Source organism: Saccopteryx bilineata, chromosome 3 (genome assembly GCF_036850765.1).
Source record: "Saccopteryx bilineata isolate mSacBil1 chromosome 3, mSacBil1_pri_phased_curated, whole genome shotgun sequence".
Classification (NCBI taxonomy): domain Eukaryota; kingdom Metazoa; phylum Chordata; class Mammalia; order Chiroptera; family Emballonuridae; genus Saccopteryx; species Saccopteryx bilineata.
Window position 1 is genome coordinate 189,880,993 of NC_089492.1, and position 17,544 is coordinate 189,898,536.

Consider the following 17,544-nt stretch of genomic DNA (forward strand, 5'->3'; position numbering starts at 1 on the left):
TGAGTACGTTATCAATGGGAGCCACTACCATCATCACTTCCCACACTCAATGATTTACTCCCAAACTTGCTGCAGTCTTTCTTGCATTTAGAAGTGCTAGAATCTATCATCCTAGTCACACAAGCCCACCACTCTTTCTTCCCTCTTACTATATGCAGATTGCCAATCTAACGACCTGTAGATGGTGTCTCCTAAATAGTTCTCACATCAGCTCCTCTTTGCTCTCTCTACCACTGCCGCCCTGATCAAAGGTCTCGTCCTCACTCCTGTGAGCACCTCCTCCTCTCCAGCCCAGAACCCACGACTGAGAATGGCTCAGGTCACTCCCATCTTTAAGACACATCAGAGCCTGCCTCTCTAGTCAGTTTTTGATAAATACTATTCAAGAAATGACTGAAATAAGCACTGAAGTATTGAAAATATGTCAGTGCTTTATGGGGCCAATAATGCAGGGCACGTGCAATTGGCAAAGTCCTGTAAGTTCTTGGGCACAGAACAGCTGTGGCCATGAGCTGCATAGCCCACTACATAAGAGCTGTACTTTTTGACTCGCAGGATGGCAAAGATGGAAGGGTCTTGTGGCACACACCCTGGGTGTCTCCCACCATCCATGCTTAGTTGTCCTTACCCTCCCCTCTAAAGAGACTGGGAAAAGGAAACACTTTCTTACAGGTAAGGGCAGCAATAAGACAGGAATAGCTTGCCTAGAGCTCCTGGGAAAGTTTTTGTTCTAAGAGGAGCAGGTTTTGCTGATGCAATCCTTCCCATCTTCCTTCTGTTGCAACAAAAAATATGAAGCGTGGAGCTGTGGGCAAAATCTCCAAGGTGTTGACCTTGACTCCTTGGTCTCTTGTGATTGGAACCCAGGAAGAAAGAAACCTGCTCACATACTGCACCATTTCGTTAACTTTGAAGGGCTTACTGGATGGGGTAACATCTGTTTTGAGGAAGAGAGCTGGTAAAAAATACAGCTTAGAATTCTTTCCTTACAATGAGCTCCCTCAACAGAGTATCAAAGAAAGAGGGGACCCATGTTAAAGTGATAACAAATTAACACCACAGCTGTTCTAATCTTTTCACAGCTCATGCTACAGGTTAGTGAAAACTTTAATTAATGCTTTACTCCATGCCTTTTATGATTTTCTGAGGCTACAGGCTCAGAATTGGAAAGAGACAAAAGACCCCACAGACTACCAGGCATATTTTTCAGCCACACCCACCTCCTCAAATTCATTAACACCTCCCACCTACTTCACAGTGATGTCTGTGCTCTGCCAGAAGCTAATGAATGCAGTTCTCAAAGCCCTGAAACCATGTACAGAGCATGCTCCCCGGTCCACCTTCCTTAAACAGAGAGCTAAGCACACTGTGGATTTACCAGGGACCACCTGAGAGAGGCAATGAAATATTTAAAATGAGAGAGAGAAACCTGATTTGAAGGCAAACTCATGTATAAATAAATCTCATGACCTGGGTTCTGAGGATAGAAACAAAAGGAAACTCCAGTGTATTGACAAATGCCAGCTCATCTTATACAAAGGAAAGAGAAAAACAACCACATAAAATACTAAATGAAAACATAAAAAAAATTAAGTTATTTTTTCTGTGTATCTGTTTTGTTGTTGTTTGTTTTTGTTTTTATTAAGTAAGAGGCAGGGAGGCAGAGAGACAGACTTTCATATGCACTTGACTGGGATCCACCCAGCAAGCCTCCTATAGGGTCATGCTCTGTCCATCTGGGGCTGCTGCTCTGTTGCTCGGCAACAGAACTATTTCAGCACCTGAAGTGCGGTCATGGAGACATCCTCAGCCCCTGGGACCAACTTGCTAGAACCAGTCTAGCCATGGCTGTGAGAGAGGAAGAGAGAGAGAGAGAGAGAGAGAGAAAAGGGGGATGGAGAAGCAGATGGTTACTTCTCCTGTGTGCCTTGCCTAGGAATTGAACCCAGGATTTCCAACATTTACTGCTGAGCCAAATGGCCAGGACTTTTTCTGCATTTTAAAGTAAAATGACTGTTCAATGGCATAGTTATATTTTTTAAGATAATGCATATAATGATCTTTGCTGATAAATCTAATATTACATAAACTCTAAAAGAAAGATTTGAAGAGATTCTTTGCTGTGTCTTTTATTTTTTCATGAAGTATTATTCTCTTCTGTTTCAAAATCACTGTTTTTGCATTCTAGGTTTCTTGAAATTGAGGTACACCTACACGTACAAATTTTTACACTTAATTTCATTTTCTGTTCATATTTGATACTTGTCTCTTCTCAATACAATAATTACTTTTAAAATCAAATTACCTTGGGTTTATTTAATTCTACTGAAATAGGTACTGCTTTTTAAGAGAATTATTTCTGAGCTCCAGTGAGTGTCCAACACTGTTCTATTTATTTGGTCTTAGCCCTGCTGAGGTGGTGAAGCCTGTGTTTGTGTTGCACCCCCCTGAGTGACAGGAGATGCAGAAAAGACACTACCCGGGACAAATTCACCATCATTGGGCCTTGAAGGCCCTTTAGAACTGTGCTTGATTTCTCACATACTAAATAGTCGAAGGTAGAATTCTGTCATTTTCCTTTTCTTGTTTATACAATAAATTTGAAAATAGAAAGTCCTCAGATATACAGCAGGTCCTCAAATGCATTTCATTCAGTGTCATTTTGTTATAACATTGAGGAGAAAAAAATTGATTCCCAGCCGGGGCAACTGTCTATGGACTGATGGACTGTGCGTCTTCTCCCCACGTCTGCATGGGATTTCTTCACAGACTCTTACTTCTTCTCACATCCCAGAGATTGCAGGTGAGGTAAATGTATGTGTCCACATTGTCTCCCAGTCTGAGTGAGTGTGTGTGTGAGCACACGTGTGTGCCATGGTCCTGTCCAGGGTGGGTCCCACCTCCTGCCCTGAGCTGCTGGGATAGATTGGAGACACCCATGACCCTGAACTGGGATTAGCGGGTTGGAAAGTCATGATTCTACTTGTTTTTATTCATCTTTCTTTAGTGTATGTATACCTCACATTTATTTCAATGTTAATTGGAAGTACTTTGGGTCTTTATTGAGACATTTGGTGATTTTTTGTGCGTAACCAGAAATACGCATAGGAATTTAACTCTTATTCATATCAATTAGCCTATGGTAAAATTAGTTTCATTATACACCATTTTGCTTAAAGTGTCAATTTCCAAGAATGTGTAGACCAGTGGTTTTCAACCTTTTTACACTAGGGGACTGGTAAAAATAAGAGAATTACTTCGGGACCACTAAGGCAGACATCATCCTGAACATAAGCAAATTCAACTAAGATCATTGGATCTATAATCTTTATACAACATCAAAATGGTTAACTCTTTTATAAACCAGCACAAAATTTTTGGTGGACCAGTCTGTGAACCGGCAGTTGGAAAACACTGCTATAGATGACAGTGAGGGCTGACTCTAATAATGCCTGTAATGGACCATGCATGTTGGAACACACCTTAACTCCTGTGTGGTCTCTAAGAAGGGTTTTAAATACATGTTGGTATTTAAAATAAATAAACTTTTATCTAAAAGGAAAATTTGCTATCCTTCTCTTCCCCACCTAGAGTATACTATGGTACAGCGCCCAGATCTTTCCTATCCAGGGTGAAAGCATCCATGCTCCAGCACTGAGTGTTGATGGCTCACAGCTCCCATCCAGCTGCCATCAAGGGATTGCCCTCAGCCACAGACAGTCCACTACAGGTATGATCCTCTCCTGTGGATAGCTTGTAGTCAATGTCTAGTCCATGATAGAGAAAAAAGATACATGTCCTTGTCTCAAGACTGAACAATTCTGGAGATTCAATCCAGTTCCAGAACCCACCATGGGATCAGCAGGGCCTTTGCTGATGGTAGTTCAACTTCTCTCCCTGACCAGCAATGACTCCTTCACTGCCTCACAGATGCTGATCTTAAGAGTGCTCCCCAATTAATGTTTTTCCACATGAATTGTCTTCTCAGAGTTAATTTCCTGAGAGACCAATATAAGACACTCATCTCATAATTCTTATTAAGATTCCTTTTATTATAATTCTTTTCTGAACAGTTGGAGGGGGGAGGTCTCAGACTTCAGACAAGTCCAATTCGGGGCAAAGTTTCCTTACCCTGTTCTCATTGTCCTACTATTTGGCTAAAGGGAGAGATAAAAATTACTGTGAAGTTGCAGCAAAACTGTGGACAGAGTTTCTATTGGGTGTTTCTTTTTATTATTATTATTATTATTATTTCATTTGTTTTTTTTTTCCTGGATGACTTTATTTTTTTATTAACTTTGTTGGGAGTGACATTGATTAATAAAATTATATATATATATGTGTATATATAGGTGTCAGGTATACAATGCTATAATAGATCACCTATATATTATATTGTGTGTCCACCACCCCAAGTCAGTTTCCTTCCTGATCTTCATGAAGTGATCATTCCACTATAAATGTGGCAAGGGCAGTTTAGTCACATCTAATCCAAACAGGTATGTATATGAACACACAAAGGAGAGAGATAAATAAACATAGGGAAAGAAATAAAAATAAACTTCCATCAGATTTTAAAATATTATTAAAAATACTAGCTGTAGATTCCTTTCTCAACTAAAGTGCCCATTATTTAAAAATATTAACAATAACAGTCTCTTCCTTAAACATAATTAAATTATGATTATTTTATTTTCCCTAACATAGGAACAGTAACTTAGTTTCCCCTCTCTTATCCCACAACTGAGATGACAAACAATTCTGTTTAGAAGCCAGATATCACACTGATGCTGTTTATTCTGACCCAGGAGTCTCTTTTTTCCTCTCCCACTTCTACTCGGGCTTCCACCAATTTTTCCACATTAATACAAGAATTTTCACTATAAATGCAAATAAGCACAAACCATATTCCTAAAGTAGTAAGGGGGTCACAAATCTTTTTCTAAGAGAGTATTTGTAGTTTTAATTGAATTATTGTTAATTTTATTACCTATATTCCCACATAGATCAATCATTTCCCATAGCTTTTATGTAATCATAATCACTCTTTTTTCTCTCTCTCTTTCTCCCTTTCTTGCTTAGTTCCCTTTCCTTTTGCTTCTTCTATTTTGGCTGCACTCTCACCAAGGAGCTCATGTCAACACTTATGTGCATGTTTTGTATTCTTTTGTGTGCTTGATACTATTGAGACTATATAGTCAGTCACACACACATAGAAGATCTTATGTTCTTTCTTACACATTTTCTTTCTTACTTACTATCTCTCTTGAAGTCCTCTGCTATAAATCTACTTTATTCTTTTCTAAAAAATAACAATCAAAAACAACAAATAGTATATGAATATTTAAACATATATAAAAACAAACAAATAGTATATGAATACTTCACAGTATTTTTAATCATTTAGCTATTGAGAAGCATTTATTTTTAGGTGTGTTTTTTTTTTGCCACTATAAACAATGCTGCTGTAAATAATGCCTACCTTTATAAACTGGATTTTTAATATTCTTGATAAAGGTTCCTCAAACTGGAATTGCTGGGTCAAAGGCATATGTCTTTTTAATATTAATAGCTATGGCAAGTTGTCTTCTAAAAAGGTTATAAAATTTTACATTTATATTAGTTATTATGCTATCCTTTGAGAAAATAATGCAACTGAACCTGTACCCACTCTCTATTTTGTGACTCATAGTGTCATGACTAACATGACATGATGACATAGATGGATTATCACAACCAGGGCTTGCACATGGCACTCACCAATCACATATTCCACCCTGAAGAAATCTCTTCTGGGGTTGTATGGACGATTGAAGTCGATCTGGATGTAGAAAGACTGTCCTCTACGTACAATGAGTTTGTTGTTATCATACTTGTCAGTGTGGTGATCCAGTTTGTTACTGTCCCATTTCTCCTTGAACAGGTGAACACTCGTGACATTAAGGTAGTCTATGCACAAAATCAAGGGAAACCATTTAGTAACTTTGTTTAAACATAAACTCAAAAGACAAGGTCATTTTTTCCTGAAGCAGGAAGGGCTATTGAATAACACTTTACACAGAGAGCTGGTATGTTTGAGGGTCAGTGTCTTGTGACATTTTTGCTTTCCAAGAAGGTTTAAAAAACCTTTTCCCACTCTGCTGTCATTTCAGACCACAGCAATGACTTTGAGATAGATGCAGCAGTATTGATAGTGAATAATGTACAGGTCTAGATACAGAGAAGCAGGACCAAAGTTGAAGTCTTCGATTCCCTGGTTTTCCTTATGTCAGGTCCTTTTCACAGTGACTACCACCACCGCATCATTAACTAGAGGTAAGCAGGGAGCAGCCACTTCAGCTTGCTAGTCTTTAGAAGGGGAGGGATCAAATCTGACAAAGTCCCAAAAACCATTCTAAGGACAAAGTTGGCCATTAACCCAAAATTCTCCTCTTCATGGAGTGTCAAATACCCTTCCTTTTGTAATTCTAAAAGTGTATCTTGTCCCTCAAAGGCAGGAAAGAGAGGGAACAGGTGTGGAGAAAAGATACTAACATTTTTATGAGCTAGGTAGGATTGCTTCCACTTTGCACATGAAGAAACAAGCCTCACATTTCCTTAGCTACTAATCAACCAATCTGGAAGGCAAACCCTTGCCTGACGCCAAAATCTACATATTTTTTCTTTCAGTGTTGAGAGTGTAACTGTCAGTAACACATTTATCTGAGACATGATAGCACTGGATAAAGGTGAGATATATTTCTGCCTTTTCCCCCATTCCCTCCGCACATGATCACTGAATGTGAAGCTAATTCTAACTACCCATCTATACTGTGGTTTAGAAAATCTAGTCTAGAGACACATTTCTGCCCGTGCATTTGCAGTTCTAATGGGACACTGAGGAGAGAGGCTGTGGGGGATGTACCAACCTCTTGCCTCTCTTCCCTTTCCTTGGCTGGCCTTCTGCATAGTTTGCCCTCACAGCGAACAACACAGTGTGCATGGAATGCTCAGCTGCCGAGCTGGTGCTGGAGTATCACTTGGCAAGACTCCAAAGACTTCCTATGTTTTTATACAGGGATCTGTGTAAGATATCTGGCTTTCTCCAGCCTCCTTTATTTCTTATTGGGGAAAACCAATATGTTAGACTCATTAAGATACTCTCCAGTCCTTGGAGATCCTGAAACACTCTCAAGTAACTCAAAGTTCAGGTAACCCTAATTCTGACTCTTAGGTGTCATAATGACTTAAGTAAGGAAGGAGCATTGTCTCTCAGAAGCTGATTTTCTTTTTCAACTTTGAAATGAGGATACTAATACCTTGATAGTTTCTGTGAAGATTCAATGACATAACAATATGATGTGTCTGGCACTAGGCCTGGCTTGTAGTGGGGCCATACGCTTACTTGTAGCTCACTGAATATGACCTCTGATGGAGCCAATTTATATTTTACGTGGTGAGGGAATCAATAGGCTATTCTGACTGCAACATTCCAGCAAACAGAAAGAGCAAGATGCAGTTTTATTTTTATTTTATCTCAGAACCCTGCCACAATACATGGTCCCTCAAGAATACTTTCCTTCCATTATGTTGTGGGCTAAAGATGTTTAATCTTCTACACCTCTGTCCTCCAGACTGCCTTTCCCCTATATTATCTGTCCTTATGAAAATCACAATCCCCAGTGCTTCAGAAAGAGCTGAACAGGAGGGGGTCAAATTGTGGGGTAGGAAATCTTGAGCTCACCCATTTCCAAACACACCAAAAAACTACAACTACATGCAGAACAAATATCTTTGAGAATAACTTGAAGACTAGCAGAATAGATTTTCTACAACTAAGGATTTAGCGAGAGAGCCACACTGAAAAGGGCAGGAGGGTCTGGTCAGAACCAACAACCCCAGTGTGGCTTCCTACAAGTTGGAGCAATTTCACCACCATTGAGGTATCCCCTGAGGAGTGAGGGATCTGAGCCTCACATGGAGCTCCCCAGACTGAAGGAACTGAAACCAAGGAGAGAAATCCTCATAACATCTGGTTATGAAAACCAGTGTGATGTATGTCCAGGAGAACTGAAAGTTTTTAGGGAAACCAGAATCTGCTGTTGAAAGGGTTGTGCCTAACTTGCTTCTTGTGTGAGCCCTGACCGGGAGTGAAACACACAACCAATGCTCTAACCAACTGAGCTACCTGACTAGGGTCAAGAGCTTTTTTAAAAGGAAAAGTTTAAAAATAGAAGAAAATATATGAAAATACATCTAACTAGTAAAAGAAAACATAGAGTATAAATGTAGTGAATCAGTCATGTATAAAGCTAGTATAATATATAACAAAAAGAAGTAAAATCATTAATATTATGATAATTATTTAAGAAACACACATACACAAAGATGCAATATATGATATTGAAAACATAAAACTTGGGGGAAGGAGAGAAAAAAGGTAGTGTTTTCATAATGCATTTGAACTTAAGTAACCGTCACTTAATATAGACAGTTATATACATACTTCTTATATATAAATCACATAGTAAACACAAACCAAAAACCTACAATAGACACAGAAAGAATAAAGAAAAAGGAATCAAAACATAACACAAAAGAAAGTCATCAAATCACAAGGGAGAGAACAATAAAGAAAAAAAGGAACAGAGAAAAACTACAAAAACAAGCAGAAAATCATTAACAAAATGACAATAAGTACATGTCTATCAATAATTATTTTAAATATTAATAGACTAGATGTTCCAATCAAAAGACATAAAGTGGCTGAGTGGATTAAAAAACAAGACCCATACATATGCTATTTACAAAAGATTCATTTCAAACCTGAGGACACAGACTGAAATCTCGATTTTTAATGCCAGTGGAAATGAAAAGCAAGGTAGAATAGCATATTTAAATTAGACAAAATAGACTTTAGAACAAAGACTGTAAGAAGAGACAAGAAAAGAGCATTACATAATGACAAAGGAATTAATAAGTAAGAGAATATAACACTTGGAAACATCTATGCACCCAACATAGGAGCATGCATGTAAATATATAAAGTAAATATTGACAGACATAAAGGGAGAGGTTGACAGTAATACAGTAATAACAAGGAACTTTAACATCTCATTTGTATTAATAAGTAGATCATCCAGACAAAAAATCAACAAGGAAACATTGGCCTTAAATGACACATTGGATCAGCTTGATTTAATAGACATATACAGAATATTCCATTGAGAAAACACATTACACATTCAGCAGAATACACATTCTTTTCAAGTGTTGATGAAACATTTTTCAGTATAGATCACGTTAGGCCACAAAAAACAAGGCTCAATAAATTTAAGAAGGTTGCAATCACACTAAACTTTTTTTTTTTTTGACAGAGAGAGAATGAGAAAAAGAGGGGAGGGGAAAGGGAAGCATTCCCTTTATTGTTCCACTTAATCCTACATTCCTTGTTTGCTTCCCGTATGTGCCTTGACCAGGGATTGAATCGCAACCTTGTTGTTTGGGGACAACGCTCTTAACCGACTGAGCTAACTGGCCAGGGCCTTTAGTAATGTTTCTTTAAAAAAAAATAATCTAGGCCCTGGCCGGTTGGCTCAGCGGTAGAGCGTCGGCCTGGCGTGCGGGGGACCCGGGTTCGATTCCCTGCCAGGGCACATAGGAGAAGCGCCCATTTGCTTCTCCACCCCCCCCCTCCTTCCTCTCTGTCTCTCTCTTCCCCTCCCGCAGCCAAGGCTCCATTGGAGCAAAGATGGCCCGGGCGCTGGGGATGGCTCCTTGGCCTCTGCCCCAGGCGCTAGAGTGGCTCTGGTCGCAGCAGAGCGACGCCCCGGAGGGGCAGAGCATCCCCTCCTGGTGGGCAGAGCTTCGCCCCTGGTGGGCGTGCCGGGTGGATCCGGTCTGGCACATGCGGGAGTCTGTCTGTCTCTCCCCGTTTCCAGCTTCAGAAAAATACAAAAAAAAAAAAAAAATGCTTAAAAAAAAATCTAATATTCCAATTCTTCAGAAATTACTATAATCAACTCTTCATTTTTCAGCAGACAAGGGAAAAATATCCTGATATTTTAGCTTCAGAGAATCTCAAAGAGCAAAAGACACTTTGTAGATAATCTGTAGACCAGCTACATACCACATAAAATATCTCCATGAAATCCCTAATAATTAGGCTTCTAACCAGCTGAAGAGAGAACCCACCATCCCACAAAATGAACAGTTCATTTTTAAACAAATCTAATTATTTGAAAAATCCCTTTAAGAGGAACTGACATTTGCTTCCCTGTAATTCTTCTAACCATGGATCCTGGTACTGACTTTTGGATAAATATAAAATATACTTTATTTCACCTGTCACTCCTTAGGTTTAAAGTAAAGGTTCCTTTAAGTAAAATATTTTTCATATACTTATTCTTTAAGAAATTATTTCCATAGCTTTTACTCACTACTATGTTCTGGAATATTTATTTATTTTGTGGAATTTATCTCTTGTAGTATTTATCTCTTGTAATATTTTCCCTAGAATTAAATACATTATTCTAGTTCTGGTTTTTCAAATGAAAAACAATGAGACCATTATCTCTGTCAAAAGAAATAATATATTTCTATTAGTTTAGGCCAAGTTATTATGAGTGCTTTGAGTAATCTTATTTTATTGTTGATTTACATTAAGTATCTGGTGAAGCAAAAGCTTTACAAATACATTCTAATGTCACTTTTACCAGTAGTGGATTAAAACTTATTCTAGACCCTCATAAGTCACTTAAATGTGTTACTATTTAGCCACATCTGTTTATGCAATTGTTTTCTCCTTTTTAGTTATGTACTAACATTAAATTTGATCATATAAATTTGGTTAATTGTTCCAAGTTTTTAATATAATTTGATATTCAATGTGTTTAATATTCTTCTTAACTCTCTGTCCTCCAGGAATTTTATAAGTGTGCTATTTTATATTGATATCCAAGATATGAAAATAAACATTGATTGGGTCATAGCCTAATTAATACAAGCTAGGTAAGTTAATACAAGCACAGTGGTAGACACTAAAAGGTGAACTGATAGTTATGGGATAGTATCATAAGTACTCTGATAAAGGCCATGTAAGATATTGGGTGAGGGAGAGTTTCTGGGATGTATAGGAGAGCCCCTAACCCAGATTAGAGGGGATTCGGGAAGCTTTCTGGAAGAAGTAAGGCATAAGCAGTGGTCAGAAAGAGGAGCAAGTTACACAGGTAGAAAGTGGTGTGGGGAGGAATTTATCAGGGAGAGAGGAGAGTGAGTGAAGAAGACTGAAGCAAGAGTGTACCCAGTGTACTTAAAAAATCGAAAGCTAATTGGCTGTGAAGTGTAGTGGTGGGATCACAATGGCAGAGCAGGCAGAAGCTGCTCATGCATGTCTTGTGGACTATGTAAAGGAGCTTGGACTTGACTTGTACTGGGGATCCAGTGAAGAAACTGAAATTGGAAACTGACATGATTACACACATACACATACTTAAACCACTTCTGGTGACAGAGTAGGAAATGAATTGAATGCTGACTGTTGGAGGCAGGAGGGTCAGCTAGCAGGCTGTTGCAGCATTCCAAGCGCAGGGTGGGGTAAGTCTAGTCTGCCTGTAGGGAGGGAATGAATGCCCTGGTCTGGAGTACTGCCAGGATTAGTCTCACCCTCCTAAACCCACACCCACAGTGATATGTCCCGGAGGATGAGTAGGTTAGCTTAATTACCTTGGCTTATCAAGCAACTCTGCCTACAGGAAAAAATAAAGCTGGAGAGAGAAATTCAAATATATCCTTGGAACCTACTTCCCTTTGGTTCTAGTTCTCATTGCAGACAAAATCCCTGGTTTTCAAGTTTTAACCCCCGGTCTAGTGAACCTGCTTAACAACTAATGACCCCGTCCATCCCTGAGGTCGTGAAGTGCAGTTCTAGTTCTATGGGATATTGATAGGTGTTGGAATATTTAGAGTTCCATGGTTAAAAACATTTGGGAAGTTCTGGTTTAAGCAAGATTAATTAGGATTCTTGCAGGATTTATGGGAGATTTTAATATGCTAATGTGCATTCCAAATTTAAATAACTGTGGAAACTATTTTTTTTGTAGAGTATTTTAAAGAATATGTTTTGGGAGATGCTTCACTATTTTCCAATTGTGAAAACTCAAAAAAGTTTTTTAATCTCTCTGAGCCTAGTATTCTTGTTTTTAAAAAAGGCAACAAAATATCTCACAAGATTGGTGTAAGCATTAAATTTTTAAAAAATGTATATAAAGTGCTTTAACACAGTGTCTGGCAACAAGGAAATAGTTGGCGTTTTTACTGAATAATTATTGTTATTATTAGGAGAGATAGAAGAGCACAGTGGATTGCGGAGCCAGACTGCCTGGACTCAAACCCCAACTGTTGGGCGGATAGAGTGTATTATGCTTACTTTGTTAAAGAGGCCGTTGCCCAGGTGATATTAATGTGTGTTGAGAATTGTTGTAGCCTGAGGCTTGGTTTTGGGATTAAGCCTGTCCCACCCTTTTTGGTGTGAGGTGGTACAATCCTATCATGCCTCATAGAAGTGATTTTGTATTAGAGACTTCCCCATTATGTATATTGGATTAAGGGTTTGGATTTCTACACTATAAAATGGGAACGGAGCGGGAGTTTGCTCTCTTGGTTCCTGAGGTTAGCATGAGAGAGCAGAGAGAATAGAGCCAGCAGCGGGAGGAGGCCACGTGGAGAAGGCCAGGAAAAGCAGCCAAGATGGCGGAGTGCTGAGTGAGATGCCAGTTTGTACAGAGTTTGTATCTGGGATAAGGAAGGAGATGGGGAACTGAGGAGAATAAGGCTGGTGAGCTAGAAACCTTTGATTCTAGGAAACTCGGATAAATCAGTAGCTTTGTGAGCACTGAATGTGACTGGGTTTTGGAGCCCAGTGTGTATTTTTACTTGCCCGCTGGGTGCAAGCTAGATTAAAGACTATGGCCCACCAGTTTTTGGCTCCATTGTTTCTTTACCGACTGTCCGAATCCAATGCGAACCTGCATGGGCTAGGCTCCTCTGATAGTGGCCCTGGCCTTGGCTCCTGGCTTTACACCAACTCTGCCATTCACTATTTTTTGTGACTTTAGTCAAGTTACATAAACGTCCTGTGCCTTAGTTTCCTCATCTGAAAACTGGTGTAGTATGGGGATTAAATGAGAAAATAGTGTTGTTTTCTGAGTGAATTTCTATAGGTGGATGAAACATTTTTTTCCTTTTGATTCCTACGTTATAATTTTTTCTTTTTAAAAAGTCAATTATCATTAATCACTTGGCATCATCTTAATATAGTTAATTTTACCTATGGATTTTTAAGCCCCTTGAGAGCTAGACCATGCCCTAATCATGTTGTTACTATGCCTTGGACAATGTACAAAACTTCCTTAGCACATGTGTCACTTTTCACTTTAAACAAATTCAATACCAAAAAGATAGATTATTCCATCTACCATAGGGTTAACCACTGGGCTTTTTTCAAAGTCATTTATCACATTTCATTCTCAAATATGGCTGTTTCAAGACTGTATGTATATATTGTTGAAGATGGTAATGTAGGGCCTTCAGACCAGCAATTTTGTTTCAAATCAGAATGAAAGTGCCATGCTGTTATAGCCTACTTGCATATGCTTATAACAGAGTTGCAAAAGAGGGTTAGTGAATTCCTTTGAGTAAGAAAAAATATAAATCTTCACCAATAAATCTCATGTTTTTATACTTATTCACAGTAAAAACAAGCATATGTAATAAATATATATTAATATATATAAAGTTTGTTTTAAAATAATGTAGACTATATTGTTATACATTTGATATCATTCAATTCAAAACATGTAGTTTTTTTAAATGTTATTTTTTCTAAGTAACCTTTTTATTCTGTATTGGAATAGCCCTCTAAGTCAGTGGTCCCCAACCTTTTTTGGGCCACGAACCGGTTTAATGTCAGAAAATATTTTCACAGACCGGCCTTTAGAGTGGGACGGATAAATGTGTCACATGACTGAAACAAGCGTCAAGAGTGAGTCTTAGACGGATGTAACAGAGGGAATCTGGTCATTTTTAAAAAATAAAACATTGTTCAGACTTAAATATAAATAAAATGGAAATAATGTAAGTTATTTATTCTTTCTCTGCGGACCGGTACCAAATGGCCCACACACCGGTACTGGTCCACGGCCCGGGGGTTGGGGACCACTGCTCTAAGTCAATGCCTTAAGTTTCATAGGAAATAACACTGTAAGTAGGGAAGAACCAAGGCAATGATAAGTAAAATTCCTTTACATGAGGATTTCTTTAAAAATCCATATTAAAATAATTCAAGCTAAGGAAAACATTTCATTTAAAACATAAAATGACTAAAATATATGAAAGGTTAAATGCTGCACTTGAGAAGTCAACAGTTTAAAGAAATAATGTTCTATCTACTTGTCCTACTTAACATAGAAATCCATTTATACCACGACAGGATGGAAACAGCAGTGGGTGAGGTAGAGGAGGCTCAGATTTTGGTTTCAAGCTTTAGAATTTACTATTCATGTGACCTAGAACTGTCAGCCTCTTAGATCCTGTGTTGCCTTACCTATTGAAAGTTCCTTAGAAGAATCAAGATCATGCATATGAAAGCATTTAGATCTTGCCAAGAATTAAAAATATGCAAGATAACATTTAGTACATGGTCTTTCAGGCTCACATTTTCAAAATGTCATGGCAACAAAAGATTTTTTGAGACAAGTTTTAATAAAATCAATGATACAATAAGAACTACAGTGATACAATGATTACAAATAAATCTTTCTAAGAAAAAAATATTTCTAAAACACTTGGTTTATTCTTTAGAAAGGGAAGGAAATGGCAGCCATGTTGCCCTCTCTCCAGTGTCATCTCCTAATAAGTCTATAGATTTACTAGGTTTGCCCTAATATCGGGGAATGAGCTAAAGTCCCCCAATATCACTGATTAAGCAACATTTCCTTCATTGTTCATGGAGAGTCACTCATGGATCAAGTCAAGCATAGATTTACAAATATCATAGTTGTTTTTTTTTATTGTTCCTTTTTCTTAGTATTGCCCCTTCCCACAGAGCAGGCACTCAATACACATTTGTTCAGTTGGCATATTGATTTTTGCTTTGTTTATTGCTTAACAAAACAGTTTAAATGGGGAGAGCCTTCTAATCACCCACGCTCCGTTTGCCACAAACAGGAAATGAATTTGTTTCTCCCTGTTCAAACCCAGTTCCTGACAAAATGGAGCAACTCATTGCTAAGCTGCTTTTTTGTTTTTTAGAGAGAGATTGTAGCTGAAAACTTGGCAGCTCACTCTTTCAAAGTGACAGCTTTAAAAAAGTCTACCTAACACAATTTAACTTAATTCTAAACACATCAGAAAATGGACTGTTAAAAAAAAGAACTCTCCTCATGAGCCAGCTGTCTCCCTGTTCTCCCACTTTTTCCCTAATATGTAAAGAGTGGATTATATTGTCCTTTGCTTACACAAATATTCTTCAGAGAATGAAGAATATACCTGTCACAGACTGAATCTAGAAATAAGTTAAATGTTTACGTTCATCTCTTAGTAATTCCCGAGTGAACTGAATTCTCCATGCAATCTTTTTAATATTATTACCAAACTATATGCATATATACTGTCCATGAGGAAGTAGGTCTGTTTGTAGTGAAAACAACAGGATAAATGTTCTTTTTAAATATTTCTTTGGATAGCCATAAATTAAAGTATCATCAATATACTGATTAAAAAACATTTTCTTAATTAGCTTATTGTTTTTGTAACTGTTGCTATTTAAAAAGACCCTGTACTTAAAATGTATAAAAAATGCTCAGCTGCTTAGCGGAAGCTAATATAAGGGAAATGAAACTAAGGTATTCTCCGGGGACTAAAAAAGTCTTTCTGGTCAATTTCTTCCTGTTCCAAAGTATCTCAACAGGCTCCAAATGTATCTCCTTCTCTCTATTTTCTCCTCACCATGAGACTTCCCTATATAAAATAATTCTGATTATGTCATTCTGGTATTTAGAAAACTTTATAAGCAGGAGGAAAGGTAAGGTCTTCAAGGCCTGTCATGGTGTGACCCCTGTCTTCCTGTCTCAAGGTCATCTTCTTTCTCTTGTCCTCACTACTTGACATATTCTGTTCCCTCTGCTAGAAATACTGTTCCATGCACTTATCTGCCTGGAAGACTCCTATTCATCTTTTTCATTCACTTTCCCACTTCACTGACATTACTAGTCATTCCTTTAATTTGTTTCATCTACTTAATGGAGAGTTGCTTAAGGACAAGTGTGGTATAGTTCATCACACAGAAGTGGTGACCACTAAATGTTTCTCCTCAAACCAAATAAAAGTATGCAATATTGTTTCTTAGTCCTACCTTGAGTGCCTTTTTTGTTCTTTCAATAACCTTGAATCCAGGGAGGTTTACTCTGCACATAGGGCAGATTGATAATTAACCAGTTCATTAGTTGATTCAGTCTTGACATGGAGCAGTGGGAGTGAGGAAGTGCTCAGAAAAACACAGGTTCCATTAACCTACTAACTACTACTTCTGCCTGCATTTGATCTTCTAAAAATAGATCCTGGCTTGCTCCCCAGTTTGAATTCAGTGCATTAGACCTGTCAAATAAACGTTAATAATGCAGAGTCAAACCAGCCTGAGAATATAAGGTTATGTTCTGGAACATTACATCTCCTGCTAAATAACCTTTGAGACAAGAAGGCTGTAGAGAGATTTTCAAAAACACCAACTATGCATGCGGAACAGTCTATTAGAGATAGATGAAATTCAAACAATCTGAGGAGATTTTCACATACATTTCTCAGCTCTAATTGAGTTCAAAGGAGGGTATTAAGGATCCTTAAGAACACAAACAAAGACATCAAACACCACTACTGACTGGCTGGTCCCATCTCCAGAGTTCCATTGTCACCCCAAATACTTCAATTTTTCTTAAATATTGTGCCACTGTATGAGAGGAACCTTACTTGAGTTTATACATTTTGAGTCATAAGCTAAAATAATTCCTGAACAAATCATTATAAAAGCTGTGAATTAAAGGTATTATACCCACTCAGTATATATGATATATATACATCAACTGCCACAGAATTATTCAAAATGAATAATTGGCCTTTTCCCCCCTTTTTCTGCTCTTGCTTCTCTGTTTTACTCAGTCAATTTTACAAGAGCAGCTTGCTTAAGGAACACTTTAGAAAAAAAGCTTCCACTGGAATAAATGAGGAGACAGATCTTGATCCTGGGTTTTGTGTCCCTGGAGCCCAAGTCATCATGGTCAGACAAGGGATCAGGGAGCTACAAGTTTTCTTCGAGGCCACTAGTGGTCACTGGAGAAACTGCAAGAAGATGACATTTAAACACATGACTGCCTCAGCAGGTGATTTTGGGGAAAATCGATATTCTAGTGCCAGAAAACCCTTTTAGCAAAATTAAACAGAAATTTGAAATGCAAAAGAAAACTAGAAGATAGACCTATTTGATTAGATGGTTTATATGTTTTTTTTTTCCTG

The 17,544-nt window shown here is 38.0% G+C and overlaps 1 protein-coding gene across 2 annotated transcripts in view; it reads right to left on the bottom strand.

The window, feature by feature from the left end:
* Positions 1–17,544, bottom strand: part of F13A1 (coagulation factor XIII A chain) — a 172,615-nt gene that overhangs the window by 149,027 nt on the left and 6,044 nt on the right. Inside the window, exon 3 of one of the 2 annotated variants that reach the window (XM_066268425.1) lies at positions 5,761–5,949. The exons of the other annotated variant lie outside the window; for it this stretch is intronic. Coding sequence (XP_066124522.1) covers positions 5,761–5,949 — 189 coding nt within the window. The remainder of the gene's footprint in view (positions 1–5,760; positions 5,950–17,544) is intronic. 2 annotated transcript variants of the gene reach the window in all.